Here is a 24,809-nt window from a genome sequence, read left to right as displayed (position 1 = left end):
TAGATGGCAACCTTGGTAATTGACTTGATTTCTCATGCCTTATCTAAGACTTTCCCTCTAAGTTTTCCATCTGTAAAATAGGGGGCATAATAACAGAGCTTGCCTTAGATGGTTCAAATGAGAAGCATCTAAGGAACCTAGCCTAGTAAATAGTATGTATTTAACAAATGTTAGCAACATTAATAACTTTAACACTCACAAAAGGTCTGTGAAATTACCTTCATTTCATCAGTGAAAAATTACTATTTAGTCACTACTACTTGGCAGATCAGGGCTGCTGACTCTGTAGAATAAGCTTTTTTTTTTTTTTTGTGGTCCTGAGGTTTGAACTTAGGGACTTGCACTCTATCACTTGATCCATGCCCCCAGCCCTTTTATGCTTTAGGTATTTTTCAGGTAAGGTCTCACTTTTTTTTTTTTGTTGCCCATGCAGGCCTGGATCGTGATCCTCCTACTTAAGCTTCTGTAATAGCTGAGATAACAGGATACTGTTCCCCAGTCCTCCCAATCTCTGCCTTCCAAGTAGCTGGGCTAATAGGCACAAGACACCACACCCACCTATAACCAGTTTTGCTGAACGCCTTGGCCTCATCCCCCACAGTGTAATTTCCTAATAATACCAAGAGCTTCTGGAAAGCAAAATACAAGGCTTGAATCCTCAGTGAGGTGGATGGCATAGCGATCTGCAAGTAAGTGGTGGTTCCAGAAGTTGAGGTTATTGGGGTCTCTCTATGAGTGTGGGGGAGCCCCCAGTGGGCAAAGGAACTTGAAGGTGGATTGCTGACACTAGGCACACTTGGCTTCAAAGGTTTTTCCTTGTCTCCACTTTCTGCCTTAAGTTCAGAAGGCAGAGGGGCAGAAGCTTGGGAATGGGAAGGTTGGAGGACCCTTCTCTAGGTGCAAGGTCGAGTCTCAGGCTCACCAGCACTGGTGTGTAGTCACATAGCCCTGCAAGGCTAAAGGCTTCTCTGACTGCTGCTCTGAGAGACCACTCACTGGGCCTATGCCAGCCTGTCCAGCGAGTCACTGCTGATTAGTCCAAGCAGTTGGGAAGAAACAAAAGAATAGGAAACAGAAGCCTGCCGTCTGGTAGCTTATGCTTGATTGGCACACAAAATAAAGACACTTGGAACCCTTAAGAAGAGATTCAGTCATACATCATTGGTGCTGATTGTGGGTACTACTGAGTACAGGAAAGGGAGAGGTGGAGTTGTGACACAGCTGAAAAAGGGTGAAGGGACAACAGTCATAATGGACTTATTCCCTATTTGCCTTCCGTGGGAGGTTGTTGGCAACACTAGGAAGAAGGGGATGTAGCTAGGCTTTTGCTCAAGTTCCATGAAGAAGGCAGGGAAAGGAGAGCAAGCGCTATTTGCCGAGTGCCTCATCTGTGCTACACCCAGTGTCTCGCTGCATTCTCATCAGAACCCATAAGAACAGGTTTAATTACCTGGGTTTTACAGATGTGGTTCAAGGAAGGGTTCAATAACCTGTCAGGTGATGGGTGGCAGAGGCACTGGTAATGGGATTGGTAGCCTTGAAAGAGGCAATAACATGCAGAGTCCTGAATTTTCAAATTGCTCCACTAGAGGCACTTTTCAATGCCCTCTTCCAAAGCTGGAATTGCTAAATAGCAACAGGATAGGGATGCTCTGGTGAGGCATTTTTCAGAATTGTTCTCAGGTGCTTTCCATAACTGCTGAGCCACTAAAGAAACAGGACAAAACAGTTACCAACACACACACACACACACAAACACACATACCCAAAGCATGCACAGAAACAAACCAGATTCACACAAGCATAATACACACCCACAAATGTAAGGCCTTTCTCTCTCTCTCTCTCTCTCTTTCTCTCTCTCTGTCCGTCTCTCTCCCTCTCTCTCAGATACACATGGATGCTGAAGCCCTGTAGACCCTGCAAAGCACCTTGGTGAAAAAGATGTTGGATTAAGGCCATAAATTACCGTAGCGGAACTAGCTCTATATGAAACCATTGCAGGCAGCAGGAAGAAGAGGATGGTCATGGGGGATTATTTCACTTTTAATCCATGTTTAATTAACACTCACAGGGTTCTGGGTAGACTGAAACAGATCATTTTCCCCCATTAGAAATCTGCCCTTTTTATCTAGAAAAAAAACCCAAAAAAACAAAAAAAACGACCATTCATGGCTGGGACAAAGAATGATACATTTTGTTTCAAGGTAAATTTTATTTTTGCATTAGAAGAAAATTAGAGTTCACTTTTTTTTTTTTTTTGCTTATCTAGGGAGTTGCATTTCCTGAGCTACAAAGAAAAAATATCTTTCCTTTCTCATGACTTATCTCCTTTTCCTTCAACAATAAATAATGTTGGGTTATTTTTCCTATGTGTGGATGGAATGAACACCCAGCAAAAAGAGATGGTAGAGCATGAGGATGTCAGGGTTGGGCTGTGATGGAAGGCAGGCTCTCAACAAGAGAACTGAAGTGGGGTGCAGAGAAGGGGCTCAGTGGACAAGGAAACAAGGGCTCCCCAGATAAGTTCAAGAGTATACATTTCAGATAATTAATTGAATGGTCAGGGCCCAGGCCCCAACTCTCAGCACAAACAACCCCTCATAAAACCAACTAGTGGGCGGATTTATCTGGTCTGAGTATGTAGAGGAACAGGGCCCCAGAGGCCCCAACTCACTGACCCCAGGGCTCATGCCAGGCAGAATTCTCTCTACTGCCTCATACAGATATTGAGGTTTACCTGGATGGAGTGGAAAGTAGAGTTTCTATATAACCCCTCTCCCCACATACCCAAGCCTCTCCCACTTAGACCTACATGGACACATCATTATCACCCAGTCCATAGTTTGCACCAGGGTTCACTTGGTGTTGTACAGTCATGGGTTTTGACAAATGTACACTGACCCTAATTCTTCTCAAATGCAGCTCCATGTGTATGTTTTAATGGTGAGTATTATAATGATTAGATAGTCACTTCTAGAAGTATTACATCCAGAAGAAATTGGTCTGGGATTGTGGGTGGCTAGGGACAGTCTAAAGAGACAGAGAGGAACATTGGTGGGCATCTGAGCCTGGGTGAAAGTGATGATTTCCAAGGTCCTGAGGTTCTGTAATATAGGGCACACTCAATCAGAAGCAGACCTTCTAAGGCATATTCTAGAAGAGGAACATGCTACCCACTCTGCCACTAAGGTCCTCATCACAAAGATAAATCAAAGTTCACTACAGCAAGGTTGCTGTTTGTTTAAAAGTAACTGAAGAGAATTTTCTTTCAAGACTTCCCCAAGTAAAATGAAAATATGGTAAGATTTGCATGGATTACTACTATTAACTAGGCATAGCATATAATTATATAAAACTACACATAACATACATGACTTTGGCATTAAATTCCTCTTTGCTGAGTAACTGGTGAAACTTTACTCTAGGATACACATGCCACAGTCTCCTGTTCTGTACCAGGAAAGACACAGACCAATCCTGGAATCCAAGCTGGGTCTCAGACTCCCACCACATATGTTCTAGGCAGTCACTTGGGTTTTGAAACCAGCTGTGGGTGTCCTGATCCCCATCGGATCTTCTTTGGTACCACAGTTTTCTGCCACTCACTGATCTTTTATAACCTGCAAATCTACACAATTAAAAAAATCTCACCTTATTATCAGGGCTTTTTGGTCAAATGTCAAAAAGTCTCATTCTCTACATGTAGTTGTTCACACAGTCATTTAAAGACAGTGACACTGATTTCATTCCCAAGGAAGTGCCCTTTACTCCAGTGCTTGCATTCTGTGAAGTCAGCATTAGATCTGCACAGGAAACAATGTGCTCTCCCTCATCTATTAGCCTCTGCCTTTCCCTGAGCTGTGCATGTCCCAGAACAGGGGGACTTGCTTTTCTAAGAAATTTTTATCACTAATAGCAGTACTTCAGCTGGAGATGCCCGCAGGATAATTCGGGGACCATAGTCACTGTCTCCTGCATATTGCATGGCTCCAGTTTCTCCCTGTAATTCACAGCATCCTGCCAAGTAGACTCTGGTGCCATGTGGCACTTATTTTCTGGCAAGGTCAGCCACTGTACCTATTTGCATGGTCAGCTAACTAGTCCCCAGGAAGTCATCCTTGGATTGGATCTTACTGAGCAATTGACTATTCAATTATGCAAACAAGTAGTTTTTGAGCAGCTCCTATTTGCCTGACACTCTGGGCAGGTTGAATCACCTGGGACACAGACTCTGAGATGCAGTCTTGCATGCAAGAACTTCTTTAGAGAGTAAGCTTGGGTTTTACACTTGGAAGGAGGAAGGGAAGGAAGCAGGATTGGGCGGGGTCACAAGGCTCAGAGGACTGAATGTAGAGTTCTTAGGCTGGGCTGGTCCTTTGAGACAAGGGGACCTGGCTTTCCTAAGCCCTCATTGACTAGTCACTGGATGCAGCTGCCCCTGGGAAAGGGTGTGACATGGGCCAGGAAGGCAGACCTCTGCAGCTGAGAGAAATTTCTGGAGGCAGCTTGAAGTTGAGGGCTGGCAGCTGGCAGCACTGTCAGCAGCTGGGGAATTAAGTACTTCACCCTTGAAGGGAGACAGGGTGGCACAGCAAGGTATCCATTGCTTTGGGTGAAGGATTCTGTGCCCATTGGAGCTTATTATTTGGATGGGTGGAATTAAATAAACATGCAAAATGATAATGCTGTAAGGTGACATCTGGCAGGTGGAGCTCCCAAAGCTCTAGAGGTTTGGTAGATGAGAGGAAAGATGGGCATTGGGGTGTCACATTTAAGGGGAACATTTGCACTGGGTCTTGGAAAAGCCTGGCTTGAAGATTTCTGCAATTAACCAGTCAAGGGAGTCAGAGTGAAATCCTTAGAGGGTAAAATGGGGCTTCCTTTACACAGACCACCAGAACAGGATGACAGCTAAGCATTAAGCCAGTCCCTGTGGCTGAGGAGTGACATCTGGCTAACTGCTGCAGCTTGGAGTCAGTTTTCTTGTTTTCTCTTCATTTCACGAAGTTCCAGGAAATGTTGCTGAAGAGGTCAGGGCCATCATTATCTCAGGCCTCAGTTCCTGTGGCTCTGGACATACTGGGGTATCAAGAGGACAAGCTGCAGCTGCTCTGGAGCTGGAACAGTTATTCTGCTCAGGGAAAGACGAGCCCAGTGACTTCCCCACAGTGAGTTGTATCTTTTCCTTCCACTCACTGCATGCTCATGAAGAATAGGATTTTCTGGAATGTGGGGAATTGCTTCCTCTGGCCAAGAAAGCTGAGGAGGCACTTAGCAAGCACATGAAGTACAGTGAGGAATTTTGCACATAAACAGGTGTCACATAGTGGTGTATCTAAGTGCTTGCCTAACCCTGAATCTCTCAACTTCTATTTCACGTCGACAGGAACCTCTCCCCCAGGGCTTGCAAGGTTCTTGTTTGGCTTAGACTTGTGACTGGAGTCAGGGCAGCAGCATTTGATCCCATGGTGGCTCATGTAGTCTTTTGGTTCCTTAAGTCAGCCAGCAACCTCACAGTAAGACCCTTCTCTGGAGAATGGAGCAGACACGGAGGATGGGAATGGAATGCATAGTGCGTGCGTGTGTGTGTGTGTGTGTGTGTGTGTGTGTGTATACATTGCTGACCTAAAGAGGACAGAAAGCCCAGCAAGTGGAGCTGTGATACATCCTGAAATAGGTGGCCAGGAGAGCAGGAGAAGGCAGAATGGAGAGAGAGAGAAGCTTGTGAGAAAAGACACCAAAAAGTCAGATTTCACCAACAGCGTCATGACACCAACAAATCTATGGTTCTTTCAATGGTGAACTGAATTCCAGTCTGATCCTGAGAGCATTAGGTGGCAATGAAGGTCACCTCCTCTGTACATTGAGTACTTAAATAAAGCTTAAGAAATGCTATGAAAAAGCACTGGCTGGCAGCAAAGAAGATTTGACTTTCATACTTCTTGTGAAAATAAACATTTGCCACTGAGCCATACATTCAACATTCTGGAGGACCTGCCATCACCTCTGCATTGGAATCAGGTTGTCATATTATTCCCTGTGCAAACCCACCCTAATGAGTGCATTGGATATTCACAGCCCCCTGTCAGCACCAGAACATAGTAGCTGGAACTCCAAGACGTGTATTAACATAGGTGACAGTGGGCCCCATTAATCCAGGGCCACAGGTACCTCCAGGAGGTGCTTAGGCCTCTGAGCACCTTTTAGGTATCAACACCAGGGGCATGACTCTGCCATGACCCCACCCCCATCTCATCTTGGACTCTCCTCTTCTGTGCCTTTTCTTCTTTGCTGTAGACAAGATTCTCACCTCCTCCCTGAACCATGCCTCTTCTAGCATAGGCCAACAAAATGAACCCATGTAAGGTGTTGATGATGATGGCTAGCTTTCCTACTTATTGTCTATTTGTATTCTCATAATAGCTCCAAAAGGCTGAAATGACCTTGACTTAAGCAGAAAGTCAATGCTGTTGACCCTGTGCTGTTGTTATGGATGCTAGGTTCACCTACACCACGATCCATCCACTTCAGCAGTTCCCCATGACTGTATCTTGTCAGCCAGACCAAAAGTCACATCCTGAACCTGGCTACAAGGAAGTCTGGGAGTTGTAGTTTTACTCTTTCCAAACTATATACCCACCCCTGTGTAAACCTAGGCAGGTACATACCCACTTCCCATTGCCTATATTTCTGCAGAGAGAAGGCAAGTCCTATCAATGTTTGACACTAAATGCAAAACTCTCTAGCAAAAAAAAAGCGATGTTGAAGGGTCAGGCTCTGGGAAGTGGCAGAACATGGCTCAGGCACTGAAAGATTTTATGCAAACCCACTTGTCCCTTCAGCTTCATATGACCTCCAGGTCTTAAACAGGCAGGAACTCAGTTTCTTAGGAACTTTCCATCCTTCTAAGGAAGAACTTACTGGGTTTCCTGGTCATGATGGTAAAGGTTATGCTTGGAAATAAACAGCCCATGGCCATCAGTGGCTTAAAATTAAAACTACTAGAACTTATGTCTTATTCATGCCACCAGTCCCTCTGTAGCTCAGGAAGGGACTTTAGAAAGATCCAGGACTCAGGCTGACCAAGGCTCCATCTTCACATTTGCTCCCACAGGTATTCCTGGTGAGGCAGGAAAAGCAGAACATGGCATCATGGCAGTAGCACACTTGTTCTGCAAGGCTGGGGCAATCTGCTCACACCCCTATACAGCAGCTAAAGCAAGTTACACTACCTGCTTAACTTCAGATGGGGGGTGGGGAAGCTAAATCTCCAGGACCAGAGGGCAGGAGGATGAAAACTTGGTGAACAGCACTAATTAGGAGGGCTGTACCCTCCACCTTCTGTTCCCTGGACGCTCAGCTGGGATAGATGGCATTCCTCCATTGTCATTTTTCTTATCCTCCAGGCACTGAATAACTTTGAAGCTACTTATAAAATTTCCTGTGAAAAATGATCAACAGCAAAGTCCCCAGAGGCAAAATTCTAATCATGCTTTTCCTCATATTTATCAGTGGTTCTGTTTGCCATGCTTTGGTAGGCTGGGAATGCTGTTTAGTTTTGTGTAAAATTTTTGCCTCTAACATAGGCCTAAGATAGGCCCCAGAAGGTTCCTCTGGTTCAGCTCAGGAAGTCACCCTCACTCCAGCCTTCCTCTCACCACCACCTTCCCTCCATGTTGGAGCCATTTCTGACTCTTAGGAGTCCCATTTGCCTTAACCCCCTTCTATCATGCTTTTTTCTTGGCTTATCAATATTTACATAAATGCTTCATTTCCCCCACTAGGGTGTGAGCTCTCCAATCTTCTAGGAGGTTGATTTGATCCATTTAGGATTGTCTCTATGACAGAGACAGATTTTATTAAGTGTTTTTGAATGGCTCAAGGACTGAATCTCTGTATTTTCCCTCAAGGTCTTTTCTGTGAGAGGCGCTCAATGTATTTTGCATGAAAGATGGACAGATGGATGGCTGGGTGAATGGCCAAATTAAAGACTAAAATTCCATCTCATCCTAATCAGTTTGGCAATCATCAAGAAAAAAAACAAAAACAAATTCTGGTGAGGATTTGGGGAAAAGGGAACCCTGAAACACTGTTGGTGGGAATATAAACTAGTGTGACCCCTATGGAAGTAAGTATGGAAGTTTCTCAGAAAACTAAAAATAGACCTACTTTATGACCCATCCATACCACTCTTGGGCATATATCTCAAGGAGAGCAAATCAATATATAAGAGAGATACCTACATACATGTTTGTTGCAGGTCTGTTCACAATAACTAATCTGTGGAATCAGTGGAGGTGCCTTAATGGATAAAGAAAACAACATTTTCTTTATGGTGATGTGTGTGTGTGTACCATGGCATATTACTCAGCCATAAAGAAAAATGAAATTATGTCATTTTTAGGAAAATGGATGGAACTGAAGATCATCACATTGAATAAGTTGAGCTCAAAAAGCCAAACATCATGTTCTTGCTCATTGTAGAATCTAGACCTAGATGATGATTATGTTGATTATCACGATGCTAATGGGCTATGAATAGGAAATGGGTCATTCTGGGGATCAAAAAGAGGTGGGGGGAGGATGCTAAGGGGTGAAGAGGAATGAAATATATACATATACACACACACACACACACACACAAAATATGTATATATATGCACAAAAACAGCATAATGAAACTCATAAAACACTGAAAAGGGAGAGGAAGGAGAGGGAATGGGAATAAAATAGGAGGGTAAACTTGCTTATGGTACACTGTACACATATGTGGAATTATCAAAATGAACCCCCTCATATTATGAATGAATGTTAAGTCAAAAATATAATGCAACTATTTAAAAAAGATTTTTAAACCCCAAAGAATAAAGGATTGCATGTGCATAGAGGCAAGTTAGCATCTCACAGAGAATGAACAAGCCCAATCTTTGCCCCAGATAGTTCTGCCAATTCTAATGAGCTAACTCATAGCTACAGTTACAGGCTTTTGGAGCACAGAAGATCAAATAGGAGTGGGGATGACTCAGGGCCACCTCTTACCACTTTGCAAACAGAGCCCCATGCTGTGCTATGGCCAGCAAATACCATCAGCACATGTACATGACTATCCTTTGATCATGACTGGTTCTTTGATATGGGGCAAGCTTTACTGGGTCAGTAGTATGGGTGTTTCTGCTTCATTGATGGTACAGGCTGACAGTGTGGGAGCAAGGAGCAACAGGACAGGTACCCTAGAGGTACTTGTCTATGGGACATGTACATAGATGTATATGTCATGGGACGGCCATGACATATCTCTGTTTTTCATGTGAGATATTTCCCAGGCTGAGTTCTCCCATGTCCTCAGAGCTGCTAAGGGGTTAGTAGGCCAAGTAAGCTGAGGTCAGAGGGCATTGCTATAGAGAGAAAGTGATCTACATCTGTTCCTTCCCCCATTGAAAGGAGTCTCAGGCATCAGCTCCTCTTTCCAGGGAGAGAGGAACAGAATAAACATGAATTCCAATGCCTCATAGATCCTTCCTGGGTAGAGTCTTAAAGATGCAGGGGAAGGAGCAGGAGATGGGGAAGGGCAGTGATGTGGTGTGTCCACGCAGCAGTAGGGAGAGGGACCCACAGACAACTCCACCCTGCTTTTTTAAAGTAAAAAGACAGACTCCACCTTCCTCTGCTGTTTCCTTCCTATTTCAACTTCTGCTCAAAGCAAGGTATAGAAGAATGGTTCCATTGCTGGGCTTGGCACTTTGGGGCTATATCCAGAGAAGGTGAGACCTCTCTGCCTCAGCCTTCCTTTGTCATTCACTTCATATGAAAGAGAAACATGTATGTGTTTGCAGAAGAAAACCCAGATGTTTGAGGACCATCTTCATTCCAGAGGAGCAGGGTGTGGTAGCTAGGCTTGGGCTGGTTACCAGATGGTAGGAGCACCAGGCCAATAGGATGCTGTTTGTAAGTGCTGCCCTTTGAGTGGCCTCAGTGAACAATTTTGTTCCATAGAAGCCGTCAGGTACCCCAAGTCAGAACCCAGCCCCAAGGAATGATGCTCTGTAACCAAATGGGTACCAAAGGATAAATGTGCTGTATTAACATGAATACTAATGACAAATGCACTGCAGTAGTAAGCACATCATAGATACATAGAATATCCTCTGTATAATCTGAACATAGATATAAAATAAGTTATATTTGTTTTGTTTTCCATCATAGTAGGTGTGTAGCAGACAAAGTCACCAGATCAGTGACCACAAAGCAAGCCAGGGGAGAGACCAGGAAGGAGGGTATAGAGCACTGAGTATGGTGGGGATTTCTCCAAGGACCCCACAGAGGCCCTGGGACCATATGGGGAACAAGACCCTAGCCCCAACCCTCACAAGTTAGCCTTCTGAGAATGAACACAAGGTTCTGCCTGATAACAGTGGGGGGATTCATTTGAGTTGGGTTGATTGAGGCTAACAGGTGGGAGGCTGAGAATAGATTGGCATGAACAGTATCCAGCAGGCCAGCTCACTCTCCCACTGCCATGGTTGGAGTTCTGTGATGTTAAGAACAAGGGGCGCAGAGCCAGAAGGCACGGTTCGCTTCTATGAGGTGACATATGGGCAAAATGATGGGCCCACCAAATGTTAGCTGGCCCTCCTCCCTTGCTTGCCTCCATGGGGAGGCTGCAAGGGGATCTGCATACTCAGCTTGTTCTTTGTGGTTTGTCACCGGGTAACAATGCTGGGATCCTGCACACATCATAGCACAGGGACAAGCCTGCAGGTCTGAGGCCCTGGCTTTGAATCCATTCTCCATCAAGCATGACCTCTGTGAGTTTAGGAAGGTCACTTGTACTCTTCTGTGTCTCAGACTTCTTATCTGCATATTGGGGGTGGTTAATGTACACCTGCCAGGGGCATTAGTGAGGACCACAGAACTAATGTACTTAACACAGTTCCTGGCCTACAGGAAGCTTTGGGTACACGTGAGTCAAGTACAAGCATCTGAACATCATAGGCCAGGAGGAAAGAACATGAACCTGAAAAAACACACGGAGGAAAATCACCTTGACTGTTTCCAGGAGAAGACTTCAGGGTGGCTTCCTTGCTCTTGCCTACCAAGTTTTTCTCTTCTCTCTCCCCTTTGAGATTCTTTGAAATGAAGAGCAGGCAGAGTCCAAAGCAAGGTTTGCTGAGGAAGACAGAGCCTTAGGTTTGGAAAGAACAGAGAACATGGGCTAATGTCTCTTCAAGGCCGCGATGCAATACTCTGGAGGTGCTTCTCAGCTTGGCCCCCCTCCCTCACACTTCCAAGCCTCTTAGTAGATATTTCATTAGGAAGCCAAAGAGGGAAGAATAAAAGTACAGAAAATAAAGTGAATTGCCTGTTAAATAAAAAGCCTTTCCCATCTGCCCAGAGCCAGGGTGTAGAGGCACTGGGGGTCAGGTGCCATCAGTGGGTAGATATCCTGAGGTCTCAGGGGAGTAGAGATGGAGGAAAAGAGATGTGGAGACACAGGCTTGCACTCTGGGACCTGGGATTGCTGCTGTCCTTCGACCAATCTTGAGAACTCTGAGAGGTGTTCAAACAAGAATCAGCCTGGAAATGTGGGAATTACAGTCCCTTCTTATCGATAATGTACTTGTCAAGATATGTGTGTGTGTGTGCACACTGATGTGTGGTTACCCTGCCCATCTCCTCTAACACTGCCTGTCTGAAGCAGCCTTGTCCCTTGGTCACTCAGCCACTTTCCTCTTGGATGGAGGCAGGAGATGGGTGGGCAGCTCATTGGGTAGCTCATGCCCCTCCAGCTTGACCTTGATAAGGTGGTTGGCCAGGGCAAATTCCTCATCATCCAACATGCCATCCTTGTCAATGTCAGCTAGCTTCCAGATCTTGCCCAGCACACTATTGGGAAGCTTGGAACGTACCATCTCCTTCTTGGCATTAGCGCCTGTGATCTTGCCGTCCACCGGGGACAGGGTGTAGAAGATCTCATCATACATGGGCTTGTCTCGGGCTACCACCCACTCAGCATCATCAATGCCCTCCCCAGCTCCTTCCCCATAGCCATGCCCAAAGGGACCATGCAAGGTGCCCTCAAATGCTCCACCCTTCACCATCTGGACTGGCCGCTGGGTCTCCTCCTGGCGCACCAGCACCATGAGCTGGGCGATGTCGTGCGCCAGCATGTCATCCACCACCTCTAGCAGCTTGCTCTTGAGAGGCTGGAATTTGCTAAAGTCCTGGGCCTGCAGCTGGTCCTGGGAAGAGAGAGAAAAGAAGGTGGAACTCTTCCATTTGTTGGGAAGGGTGCCTCCTATTAATGTTGGAATGTTCACAGCTGGGCTCTTGTCCAGTGAAAGAAGTTTGACCTAGAGGCTAAGCTGATGTACATCACAAAATCAACAAAAATAAGGACAGGAAGCAGAAAAAGGCCCATTGGGCTGAGAATAGAGTTTTTCAGGAGAGAGTAGAACAGGTGTAGAGGCTGGAGAAGAAAGGAAACTGACAAATACTGGTTTGATATACTTACTTTCTAATGTTATTCTAGAGAGTAAATCATTAAATTTCTAAGCTAGTTTTGGCTGTTGAATAATGATTTGTGAAGGCTATGCCCCTCTAAGACTGAGTCCTGTAGGAAGGAAGTATAACCCTGCTAAAGAAGGGTTATACTGGAAAAATAATGTTTACTACTGGGTTATCTGGTTCACAGCCCCTCCTCCCCCGCCGTGACCTCTGGGTTAGGGAAATCATATCTACTCGCATTTAGTGACATAAAAATTAAAGCAACTAAAACCAAATCATAATAAAAGCCAAAGGTCAATTCCAAATCTGTGTCTTTTAATTAGGAAATTGCTCACTGGAATTTCCTAGAGAGAGTTTTCAAAAGATTGACACCCTCCCTCCTCCCAGTATGACATGCTGGGAATAGGTAGGCAGATTTTGTAAAAGCTGCTCCCCTTGCCTTTGAGTGGCTACCCACACACATCATAAAAGAAAGATGCTCCACTTCCCACACAATCTTGGAGATTTTGAAAAGTCCTGAGTCTAGAACGCCCAACTTCTCCTTGGCCTCTAGGAGAGTGATGGCGGAGAGCGGTCTGCTCCTGCCTGGGTCTGGCCACAGCAATCTCAGCATGCTGGGAAGAGGCCAACACACAAGGACAAGCACATCAAGTTCACTGCAGAAAATTCAGAAAACACCTACAGCTACACTTTGAGAGCAAGTGTTAGCTGGACACTTCTCATCTCCCTTCTAGGGCTGGGCTGGAGAGGCTGTGGGGGTGGGGGCTATGGAGGGAAGACCTGACCATGGCCTTTCTCTTTCCCTTAGACCATAACCTCACAGGCCCCTCCCACCTCTAATTCCTCCTGTCTCTCCCAGCCTGCTCACCTGTAGGTGGGCTCCCACACAGGAGTCTCAGCATTTCCAGAGATCCCCATCACACACGCCCATCCAGGACAGCAAGTTGACACTATTGATTTAGCACACCTAACTACAGATCAGAGCATTGGACAGGCAAACAAAGGAGGAAGTATAGCCATTTAAGTTACAAAAGGATTTCTCACACTAAAAAAGGGGTTTTAGGAACCTTTCAAATGTTACCTTCCCAAATGCTTGTTTATGGATCCATGAGTTCTCAACAGAAGGAGAAATAAAGAGCTGAGGTGTTCCCAGCCATGACAGTTGAGGAGCACAAATTACATTAAAGCAATCTGAAATGCGTGCCAAGCTCACGAATGAATGGTCCATGGGAAAATATACTTGGGATGTGTATTTTTTTCTTTTACCAGATAGGAAACTAAAAATGCCTATGTGGAACTCCAGAGATCTTCTGAAGATCCTAGTCAAACTGAGAAACTAGTTTCCAACTTGAAGATAAAAATGAGAGAAACAGCAACATCTATTGCTAATATTTCTGCAGCTATTATTTTTTTCTAATAAATTACCTAATTTGACTTTTTAAAATTTTCGAAATAATTATAGAATCTCAAGTTGGAAGACTTGTTCAGAGGATAGGTCCTTGTGCTTACCACCCAGCACCCCCCACCTAAGGATGCTAGTGTGCAGTAAAGGCTCCGTGCCGAGGGCCTCCCAGACAGTACTCACTGAGCTCCCAGCACCTGTGTACAAGGTATTTTTGCAGTCCCTATTTACAGATGACAAGGCAGAGGCTCAGCAAGGATCCACTTGTATGGCATGGCGACTTCTTGCTTGGACCTTGGGGAAACCTCCTGGCTTTTCTACTTGTAGCATATGTGAATGTTACACTGGAAGGGTGCTGAGGCCTAGGTGTCCCCTTCTGTAACAGGCAGGCGAAAATGCCTCCCTCTGAGTATTGCTTTTGGGGAAAATATGAGAAATCATGAATGATGGCCTCTGGCCCAAAATAAGGGCCTACAATGTGCTCCAAAGATGGCGAGCTCTCTGCTTGTCCAAGGTGTGCATCCCAAACTCCTCCTAGGGGGGAGATCAGGGGTGAACTTAAGCAATCAAGGGTCTTATTACCTGCATCCTCTTTAGGTTGGGAAAGTCCCCAGGTGAGATCTGGTGCTCCCGCTCAATCCGGCCATAAATATCAGCCAGGTTGTTCACCAGCTCCTTCTTCTTGTTGTCCTTCCCAAACACGGAGGGCATCTCCTTCTTGAGCGAGCTGATGATGTAGGCATGAACCTGACAAATGGGATCAGAGGGCGATCTCTGCATCAAGACTCTGATCTAGTTCCTCTTTTAGGATTGCTTTACCCTATTTTTCCAAAAGTCCCTCCCTTCCTCCTCCTGCTTCTGAAGTCATTTTCCCATACTCTTGCAGTGCTGGGGTGGGTGAAGTAAGAATGTGGGGAAGGAAGGCCAGACAGTAATGGGGATGGGGATACTGCTGCTGCCACTGCTGTCGCTACTAACAACAGCAGACTCTGCTGAGCAACTGAGGCACCGGGTGCTGTGATGGGGGCTTTGTTTTATCTGATGAGAATTTTGATGCTCCTTGTTCCACTTTGTCCTCCAGCCCTTGCATTTTACAGATGTGGAAAAAAACACAGGGAGACCAAAGTCCTGGCTGGGGCTTGGATCACTCAGATGGCAAACAGCTGAGTCAGGCTCCAGCCTGGCCATCTGACCCAGAGGCTGCCACCTCAGTCACCACACTGTCCTACCCTAGGGACTGAGCTGGCATTGCTCCTGATGCAGAGGCTCTAGGGCACTCACTGGGGCAGGCAGCAGCACAGTTGTTGGAGCAGCATCCCTCTTGGTAGCCCTGCCTCCCTGACATCTCCCCAAGGGCAGCCTCACCTTGGCCAGCCTGGCTCTCTTAATGAGGTCATTGAGTTTGCGGAGGGCCGCATTTCTGGGTAGACTCTGGATGTCCCTGAACAGGTCCTGCTCCTCAGCCTCAAAGAGCTTCCGGTTGTCGGGGATGAGCAGGGGGTGGGACCAAAAGGAGCCGATGTAGACGCGGATCACCTCCGGGGTGTTCACGATCTTCCCCAGAGACCACATGAGCGCCCCATATACCCGCATCAGCTGCTGCGTCTCGATCTGGTCGGCCTTGTTCAGCACCACTCGCATCTTGTCCTCATGGTTCTTCAGAGCCTTGATGACTTCCGAAAACTCATCGGAGATGTCCAGCTTGTGGGCATCGAACAGCAGGATGATGCGGTCCACCCGCTCAGCGAACCACTCGAGGACAGCTGCAAAGTCATATCCTGCCGGCAGAGGAACAGTCAGCGGAGGGGCCTTTGGGGTTATTGGGCTGGGGAGAGGAGGAGTCAAATGCAAAAGAAGCATTTTTTTTCCAGTACTGGGAATGGAACCCAGGGTCTCCTGCATGCAAGTTAAGTACTATACCAATGAGCTGCATCTCCAGCTCCCCTTAGTATTTTTTCATCTAAAAAACCAGATGCAATTAATAGACTCTGGATGTCCCTGAACAGGTCCTGCTCCTCAGCCTCAAAGAGCTTCCGGTTGTTGGGGATGAGCAGGGGTGGGACCAAAAGGAGCCGATGTAGACGCAAGTTAATACTTACTTGTCATATACAATTAATAGAAAGACTAGAGTTAAATACTGAGCACTTAGTAGATGCTCAGTAAATGCTGGATATTATTATAAACATATAGCACAGACACTATCCAGCTTTCTTACTCTTTTTATTGAGGTTAGAAACCAGAGGCTGGAAAAGAAACACAAATTCCATAAAGAATCAGAAATTCTTTACAAGGCCCACAAGCAGTAGAACAGAAAATGTAAATTACTGATGACAGCTCAAACCACGCCCACCCCATCGGGAAGAAATCTGAATTCTTGCTATAAATGCACAGTTTCCTTCCTTCCTTCCTTCCTTCCTTCCTTCCTTCCTTCCTTCCTTCCTTCCTTCCTTCCTCCCTTCCTCCCTTCCTCCCTTCCTCCCTTCCTCCCTCCCTCCCTGCCTCCCTCCCGCAGCCCAGAATTCCCAACTCTTAATCCACAAGTAGGTTCTTCTTTAGGACATGACTGGACCTCTGGTGACCACACCTTGGTTATCTAGCAGTGAGCTGCTTCAAGTCCGGCTAGCTCCAGGAGTCCCAGAGCACTTGCTCTGCTCAACACTGAGAAGCTACAGATCTGGGAGATGTTGGAGGGAGGTATCCCAACAGTGTGTTGGTTTACCAACGCTCAGAGCTGGAGAGGCCTTATCTCTCTGTGCCTCTGTATCCTCTTCCACAAAACGGAAGGACACTACATGAGGAAGGGAAACTCAGAGAGGCCCTTGCTCAAGGGCCCACAGTCCTCCATGAGAATGGAGGTGTCAGGCTTTCTCAGTCTGAGTCTGAGCAGGGCACCTAGGCTTCCTTTTGCTGTTTCTCCATGGCACACCTCTAGCACCAAAGCAAAATCCCTTCTTTGGCTCTGGCATGACCAAAAACCTTGGCTTCCAATAGCACAAAGCTTCCAAAGGATATACCCTGGGAACCCAAAACTAATTGCCACTATTGAGTGGGAAACCAAGCCATTAAGAAAAAGCCACTAGTTCCTGCCCTGCCTCAGAGAGCCAGGCAGAGACCAAGCAAGGTCATTTGGCAACTGCCTTGTGATTGACTCAGACTTAGGAAGCTCTGACTCTGTAATGGAGTCCCCAACTGCCGGGCTTGTTAAAACTCAGGTGGCTGGAGCCCGTCCCCAATTTTGTGATCCAGGAAGTGTAGATGGGAATTGCTAACAAGCTCCCAGGGGATGCTGCTGGTGGTCCACGGACCACACTTTGAGAACTGCTAGCCTCCAACAGTAATAATGGCAAGTGCTTAGCATTAATATCATTCACTAGGCATCCAGCATTGTTTTAAGTACTTTATAATCACTAACTCTTTAATCCTCACAGTAAGTTGAGTAGGACGCAGGAGGAGGGAAAGCAACTTGTCCAAGGTCACCCAGCTGGTAGCCTAGCTTTTGAAGGCTCCCATTTCAGATTAAGCCACAAGCTTAGGTGGGGAGGTATGATGAGGACAGATGGGGTGGACCAGAGGAGCTGGGTTGTAAAGGCATTTTCTCTCTGTGGCATCTTCTGAACAGTCAGGGATATATTAAGGGTTGTCAGAGCAACATCTCAGAGGTGGTAGATGGGACTAGCATGGGCAGGACAGCCTGCTGCCACAAAGCTTCCTAGGGGATCCCTTTAATGCTTCCCAGTGTAATAAAAGAACCCTAACCAACAAAGAAACAAAACAACCCTCCCTTCCTACCATGCTGTCTTCCATTCCCAAGCCTCTGATGGATGAAGGGCATTTAGACACCAGCATCCCCAGCTGACTTTCTCCATGCTCTGTTGGCGGCTCATTAACCCAGGCCTTTTCTTTCCCTGCTCTTGTTGCGGCAACCCCTGAGGCCAGGGGAGCTTAGAGAGCAATAGTCCAATTCCCTCATTTAAAAATAGAGGCAGCGAGGCTCAGAGAGGGGCAGAGCAGGCCCAGAATGATCCAAGTACCTCCCCTGCCCCCAGGAAGGTTCCTACTTGGTGCAAACTGAGGCCTGGTGTAAATTAGCATTACATTCCTCACTCAAGGCCGGCTGCTTAAGCTGAAGGCAAGACTCCAGGAAGTGCTTCAAGGGCCAGCTCTGCCTATAACAAGGTGGGGGCATTATGGGTCCTACCTCATAGATGGTCACAGAAGTTCTGAGAGGCTCACTGACTCAGCCAAGACTACCCTGCCCTGGGACATGATCCCTAGCTCTCCAACTCCAAGTTCAACACTAGATCCACCTGGTTAGTGCTGCCATGACCTCATTTCACACCTGCCATACCCTCAGAGGTAGGCACTAGGAGAGGACAGAGCTGAGGTTCCTAGAGGAGGGCATTAAACAGTTGAAACTACATAGGAGTCTAGAGTTCACCCTGCCTAGTGCCATGAAGTAGTCTTTCTGCACCTGCCGCCCCTCCCTCCCAGGAAACAGGCCCAGCCAGCTCCTCACAGAGACTGCCTGCTTCACTCTCCTCCCCCCTCTAAGGATGGCTCCAACCAACTCCGTCTTCCCTTTGGCCCAGCCCACAGCAGGACTGCTCACCTCCCCAAAGTGCTGTGGCTGGAAAGGGAGTCAGAGGGCCCAGAAAATCAGGACAATCTCGTCATCGTGCCCCACACCCACCCCTGAAAACAGGTCACAGCTTCACTGCTCTGTTGTCTGGAACCAGCAAACTTTGCTCAGCCGGCAGAAGGGCAGCAGGGGTCAAGGGCCTCTGCATTCTGCTGACACCCCTCCCTGCCACTGGATTATAATGGTTCTGTGCAGGCCACAGGGAGGGGCTGCTGGGAAGAGCAGGCTGCCTTCCTCCTGCCCATCCAACAAATTGCACCCCACATCACTGGCTGGCGCACACCCTGTCTCAGCTTTTCACAGCCGGCCAGGGCAGCCAAACTGGCAGGTAAGTAGAGGTTACAGAGGGTAGGAGGCAGGCCCAAGGCCACACAGCAGTGGGAAGAAGAAGCCTCACAACTGCTGTTTGGCCCTGTTCATTCTGGGCATTTGCTGAACAGAACAGAAACGAGAGTCCTATTCTACATGTTACATCTGGGAAACAGGGAATGAGTGAGTCATCTCTAGGCTTTGATTTTCTGGTCTCTAAATTAGAACCCACAGTGCCTTCCTTGGCCATGATGAAGATCAAATCGAAGAAGAGGATGCTGGTAAAACTGCTTAGTTGTGACCTTGGTCGTTTTCATTGCTCTGCCCCCTTTATAAAGTGTTCCTTCTCAACACCAATTTCCACGAATTGGGGCTCACTGCCTGGGTGAGACCCTTCCTTTGTCCCCCACCCACCCACACTCCAGAGTCCACTCAGGCATTAGCTTGTGTGTCCTTGGGCAAGCAGCCTCCCCTCTCTGAGCCTTGGTTTCTTTGCCAACCAGAGCACTGGGCTGGATCTCTGAGCTTCCTTTCTTGGTCTCCTGGGACTGGAGAGTGCAGCAGGATAGATGGAGATTAGACACAGGATGCCTTTGCAGGCCAGGTGAGGAAAGAAGGCCTGAGACTGCTGTCTTAGGTGCCTCAGGCACGCCTGTGTAAAGCTTGCTCCTGTCTACAGACAGACAAGTGGCTTCCAAGAGCCCTTCCTATGATTTTCTAAGCCTCCTATTCATCCTGCTGCTTTTGCAAATGTTGCAAGTTCTGGTTAGCTGCTATTAAATAATGAGCAGTAATGCCAGGAGCCAGCTCCCTGGTGTGGCTGGGAAGATCATGAGAATAAAACAATTCTGTGGGTTCCTCTGAAGCTCGCCCTCCCTGCTCCTAACTAAGCCAGAGCCTATGCAGTCTCTAGGATGGACATTTAGTTGCTTCTGTGGCCTGGACTTGTGTGCATGCCCAGGGATGGAGGCATCAGCAAAGCACAGGTAAGGAAAAGGGCATAGGATTAACTCTGTGTGGCCTTGTGCAAATCTGAGCCTCAACTTTCTCAGCTATAAAATGGAGATAATAATGCTAGCTGAATGAGGGGTCCTTGGTGGAGCCATGGAAATAAGATCTGACAGTGGAGGAAGAGAGGATTCAGTGTGGAGACTACTTGCCCCCTTCCCCAACTTGGTCCCAGGAATGGCTCTGAGACCTGCACCAGCTGCTGAGTACCTGCAGCAGCCCTAGGTTCCTGAATCGTGGACCAATGGGAGGGGAGACTGAGCCCAGAAACTGCCCTTCCTGGAATCCCTCTCAGCATGACTGCTGGCTCCAAGGGATCTGGTGGGTCGGCTCCCGGTCGGAGACTGGGCAGCCTGCAGGGATCTGTGGCACCCATCCCTGGCTCCAGAGAGCTAGGAAGAAAGTGTTTCTAAGCAATGCCAAGCAGGAGGAAATCAATGAGACAAACTCAATAAGCAAGGCCACTCCTTAATCACCCAGTGGCTTCCTGATGAGGATGCAGCACAAAGGACCTCATTTCATCCTCATGACTCTCCATACCCCAGGAGCTGAGCAGGGCACACATCTTGCAGGGGAATAAGTGGGGATACAGAGACATTAAGGGGCTAGCTCAGGCTCACACAGTCAGGTGGTGGTAAACTTAGGCCTAGAACCTAGATCCATATTCTCTTCTTGGCTTACAGCCCTGTGTGAGCCTTGGGCTCAAAGAACTGAGTCCTCAAACCAAGCATTTACTTGTCCCATCCCTCCTCAAAAAGCTCTGCCAAGATTTGGAGATAATTTAGTAAAAAAAAAAAAAAGATACTTTAGAAAAAGAAAATGACAAAGTCATCCATCTCCAGAATGTGTTAAGAGTTCAGCTGACAACAGGGAACAAACGCTACATTGGATGCTTCAGGAAGCAACCACAAGGAATGGCCTGAACAGACTTGTCACCAGCCTCCAGACAACCACAAAGTTCTTCAGAAGGATGTCAGGGCTCAGCTGCTCTGTCCAAGCTTGTGAGTGCCCATATGGATGTGTACTTACTAGCATGTAGTATGGGTGACCCTGGGAACCTCCAAGTGCCAGTCTAGCTTCAGTGAAGGTGCTAGGGGCACACTGAGGATGTAAAGCTGCAAGAATCAGGACAGCACCCTCCCCCAAGGTTGGAACTTGAAAGCCCCAGAGGAAATATTCCTACCCCCTGCATTCTTCTCAAGCAGGTGATGATGTGCTGAAAAGCTGCTGGTCAGAGAACTGGGAGACCAGGGTTGCCACTCCAGTGTGACCTAGGCATGTTTGTCACCTGCTCTGGGGCTGCTGAACACCTGTACAGAAAGGGGCCGCTGGGAGGGGCTTTCAGATGTACAGTTTGGGGTGCCAGCACAAAGTCCCCTGACAGCTAGGGAGGGACTTGTGGGAATTTCTAGCTGAGTCAGGAAGTGTGCTTCCCAAATGAGAGGACTCGTGGCCTTCCAGAGCCTCCCACTTCTCTGCATCCTTGCTTCTTCCCAGTACTGAGTCTGGCCTGGCACATCCTGCCACTTCCAGGAACTGCCTCCCTGCCTGTCTCTCCTGCCCACCCTAATGCATACTCATCCAGAGACAAGTGCTGACCTCAGGCCTCCTAGATCTGACTTCCCCATGCCCCTGGCTTCCCTGTACAAGACATGCACACCACCAGGCCCCAGCAGCAGGCCACCTTGAGCAAGAAGCTTACTTTGCTGGGCTTGAATGCTTTTCTCCATGAAGCTTGAGGCCCTGGAAGCCCTTGGAAGCACTTCAGTTTGCAGAATGGGCAGTCTAGTCTGGCTGCTTGATGCCTCTGTGTTGACTCCGTACCGAGGCCTCCTCTCATGAGACACAAGTCTGTCCCAGTCCCAAGGCTCAGAAAGTGGAATGTGGGCTGTTTCAGGCCCTACACAGCCCTTGGCCAGTGCCGTCTGCAGGACCAGCCTGCCCTGGGCTCATGAGAGGAAGGGAAGAAGGGCCAAATCTATTCCATGGCCAAACATGGAGGTGCAAGAGGCCTAGGCGAGAGGTCATGACAAAGCAAGTTCAGATCTGTTCAGTGCTCATGTATGTGGGGAGGTCGGGGAGGGGTGTACATATGAGTGGGACAGTGGGGAGGGGGCATATATATGGGATTGTGTGATTTAGGGGAGGTTTATGTGCATAGATTTAAACTGCAACTCTGGATCTGTGGCTGTGTGAGGAAGGATCTGGGCAGTGTTCCTTATTTGGGGTCCCCTTGATGGCTAAGATGTCTGATGTTCTCCCACCAACTATCCTGGTCTCCTCAGGGTGCCAAGGACAGTACTGCCCCAGGATGGCAATGCAGCAGCCCAGCCCACAGCGCCTGTTTGTATCACAGTCTGTTCTGCCAGAAGCTGCATCACAGTCTGGACTCAGGAGGGCAGAGAACACATTGGCTTGCATAGCCATGTATAAGGCTATTGGTTTGCCCAGAGGTACCAGAGGTAGGCAGGGCCTGGTGCTGCTTAGTTGGTGCAGAGCAGAAGGAGTCAGGAAGTGCAGATAAGAACACCAGTACCCAGCATATATATGGCAGCCACAGAGGACCAAAGACAAAGGCAAGAGAGAAGATAGAAGACTAGGAAAAGAATGGGATGGAATAGGAGCTAAAGAAGGTCGGAGTCCTTGGGAACAGGACTGCCATAAACAACAACACAGGTTGAGGCTTGCACAACTGAAGAGAGACCATATGCATGGGTTACCCTAGAGTTGTATAGTACGCAGCTCTGGATGGCAGATAAGGAAGGAAGAAGGGAGTTCACCATGATCCAGCTGAAGTCTGTGTTTGTATAATGGTTCTGTAGACCTCACCCGAAGGCTATGTGACACATTACCCCTTGTTACACATGGGAACACTGAAACTCAGGTAGAAAATATTGACCTGTTGTGATCCACAGAAGTTCTAAAGCCCAGAACTCTGAACCCCCAATGCCCTTGGAAACCCCCAAGGTTGGAGTGTCCTCTCCAGACTCACTTGTCAGACTGCACTGCCTGGCAGATACACACATCCCAGCTTGAGAAGTGCTGGTTCTCCCAGTCTTCCCTGAGGAAACTCAGGCTGCCCTAGAGACCCTAAATCCCCTGAGGCCTAACTCAAGATTGGCCCAGATGAGCCACTTGGGATAGGGGTGGTGGTGGTGAGGTTTAGGGAAAGGAATAGCAGCAAGATGGAGGGCCTGAAGCAATCTTCCACAGGCCCTGAGAAGGGAGCCAGGTGCTCATTATGGGCACACAGGCAGGATGGGGCCAGGGTGAAACAGTCCTCTCCCTAGGGCCAGGGCTCGACAGACTGGCTCCTCCTCACCTCTACCACAGTCCAGAATTAGGGCAGTGGGGTACCTAGGCTTCCCAAGCCCCTCACAATGTCCTAGGGTTCACAGGCTGCCAATTACAGGAACTGTGAACACAGTTTTCCAAGTTCCCTCCTGACTCAGCTGCTTCCTTCCGTTCTGCTTCCCAGGTTTCACCTCCTGTGGCAGGAGGGAATTTCCTGCTCAGGATTCCCAGCACCCCCATCTGCTCCAGGAAGTGTCTTCCCTGAAGGATGGCCTGGGATTTACCAGGTCTTGAGCAGGCCATTACCTGGAGGGCCTCCCTGCTGTCTTTCTACAATCCCCCTGCTCTCACATAGCTAGGAAGATCCCCAAAAAGTGGACTATGAACCTGCTGCCCCATACTCACCCTGGTTGGAAGAGAGCTGCTGTCTTCAGGAAGCCAAGACAGCCTGCAGAAGTGCTAGGAAGAAGCCCAGTTCTGGCATCAGAGGCTTCACCTGGGCCAAGGGCCTGCACTACTGGACCTCAAAGATTCACAGCCATGGGAGCACTTGCCTGTCACCCACAACTTTCCTCTCAGGGCCTGAGAGTGAGTGAGTGCTGGCCTGGGCAGGCCATGCTCCTGGGGGAAGGGGTTCCTGGGCCCCCTCTATAGTGGCACAGGCATGGGTAGGACAGACCTCTGTCCCAGATGAAGTCACAGAGCACAGCGGGCTGAGGCAGTGCCATAAGGAAACAGATGTCACCTGAGGTCAACTCAGGAAAGAGTCCAGGCCACTTCCCAGAGAAAGTTGCCAGTCCAAAGCTGTCCCTTTCTGAAGGATGATTTCTGAGTGCTGATTTGGCTCCAGTCCCAGGTCAAGTATTGGGGTGGGTGTGGTTCATCTGATTTTCTTGTCAGAGATATAATTCATGGCACAAAAAAGATAGGGGCTGCCGAGAGCACACAGTGAGTGTGGCAGGGGAGGTTTGGTGAGGGTAGCCCAGAGCAAATGTTTTAGCTTTTTATAGCATCAGCCTAGTATTTTAAAACTAGGGAAAAAAATGGATGGTGATGATGATGATGGTGATGATGGTGACAATGACCTATAATACTCATGTTCAGTGGATGTTTCCTATGTGCCAAATGGAAGACATTTATACCCATTTAATCCCCAGATACCCCTACAAGATGGATTGCAACCAAAGTAAAGATAAATACTTGCCCAGGGTCGTTGTGCTAAGAGAGGGCAGAGACAGGCACAGAACCTGCCAGTCAGCTCCAAAGTTCTGTCTCCTACACACCAGGCTGGTGGCCTCCTTTAATGAGCAATTACCCTGAATTTGTCTGGAGTGAACAGTTTTCAAAGTGCTTTCAGATGCCTGGTTCCCTCATCTTATGACCCAAGCATGCTGTCGTGTTCTGCCAGAGCACTGGTGCCCGCCAGCTGAACAAAGTTCTCTTTATGAATTTGCCTCTTCTGCAGGACCAGGCAGGGATGGCAGGAACTTGAGAAGAAGCAAGGCTATGGGCCTTTTGGAGGATCAGAAAATTCCACGAGTAAGGCAAACCTCAATGTCTCATTTTACACATGACAAGACTGAAGCTGGCTGTCTCCTAACCTCCATGGGACCTATATTCATCTACTGGTCCCAGCTTAGGACCATCCCC

The 24,809-nt window shown here is 47.9% G+C and overlaps 1 protein-coding gene across 1 annotated transcript in view; it reads right to left on the bottom strand.

Annotated features, from left to right (window-relative positions):
• Positions 1–360: 360 nt before the first annotated feature.
• Ehd3 (EH domain containing 3) overlaps positions 361–24,809 on the bottom strand; it is a 42,366-nt gene continuing 17,917 nt past the window's right edge. Inside the window, exons 4-6 of the mRNA XM_020187220.2 lie at positions 15,275–15,687; positions 14,492–14,656; positions 361–12,242 (exon numbers count right to left, since the gene is read on the bottom strand). Coding sequence (XP_020042809.1) covers positions 11,715–12,242; positions 14,492–14,656; positions 15,275–15,687 — 1,106 coding nt within the window. The 3' untranslated portion in view covers positions 361–11,714. The remainder of the gene's footprint in view (positions 12,243–14,491; positions 14,657–15,274; positions 15,688–24,809) is intronic.

Source organism: Castor canadensis, chromosome 12, assembly GCF_047511655.1.
Source record: "Castor canadensis chromosome 12, mCasCan1.hap1v2, whole genome shotgun sequence".
NCBI lineage: Eukaryota > Metazoa > Chordata > Mammalia > Rodentia > Castoridae > Castor > Castor canadensis.
Note: the sequence above shows the minus strand (reverse complement) of the source record. Positions and strands in the feature narration are given on the sequence as shown.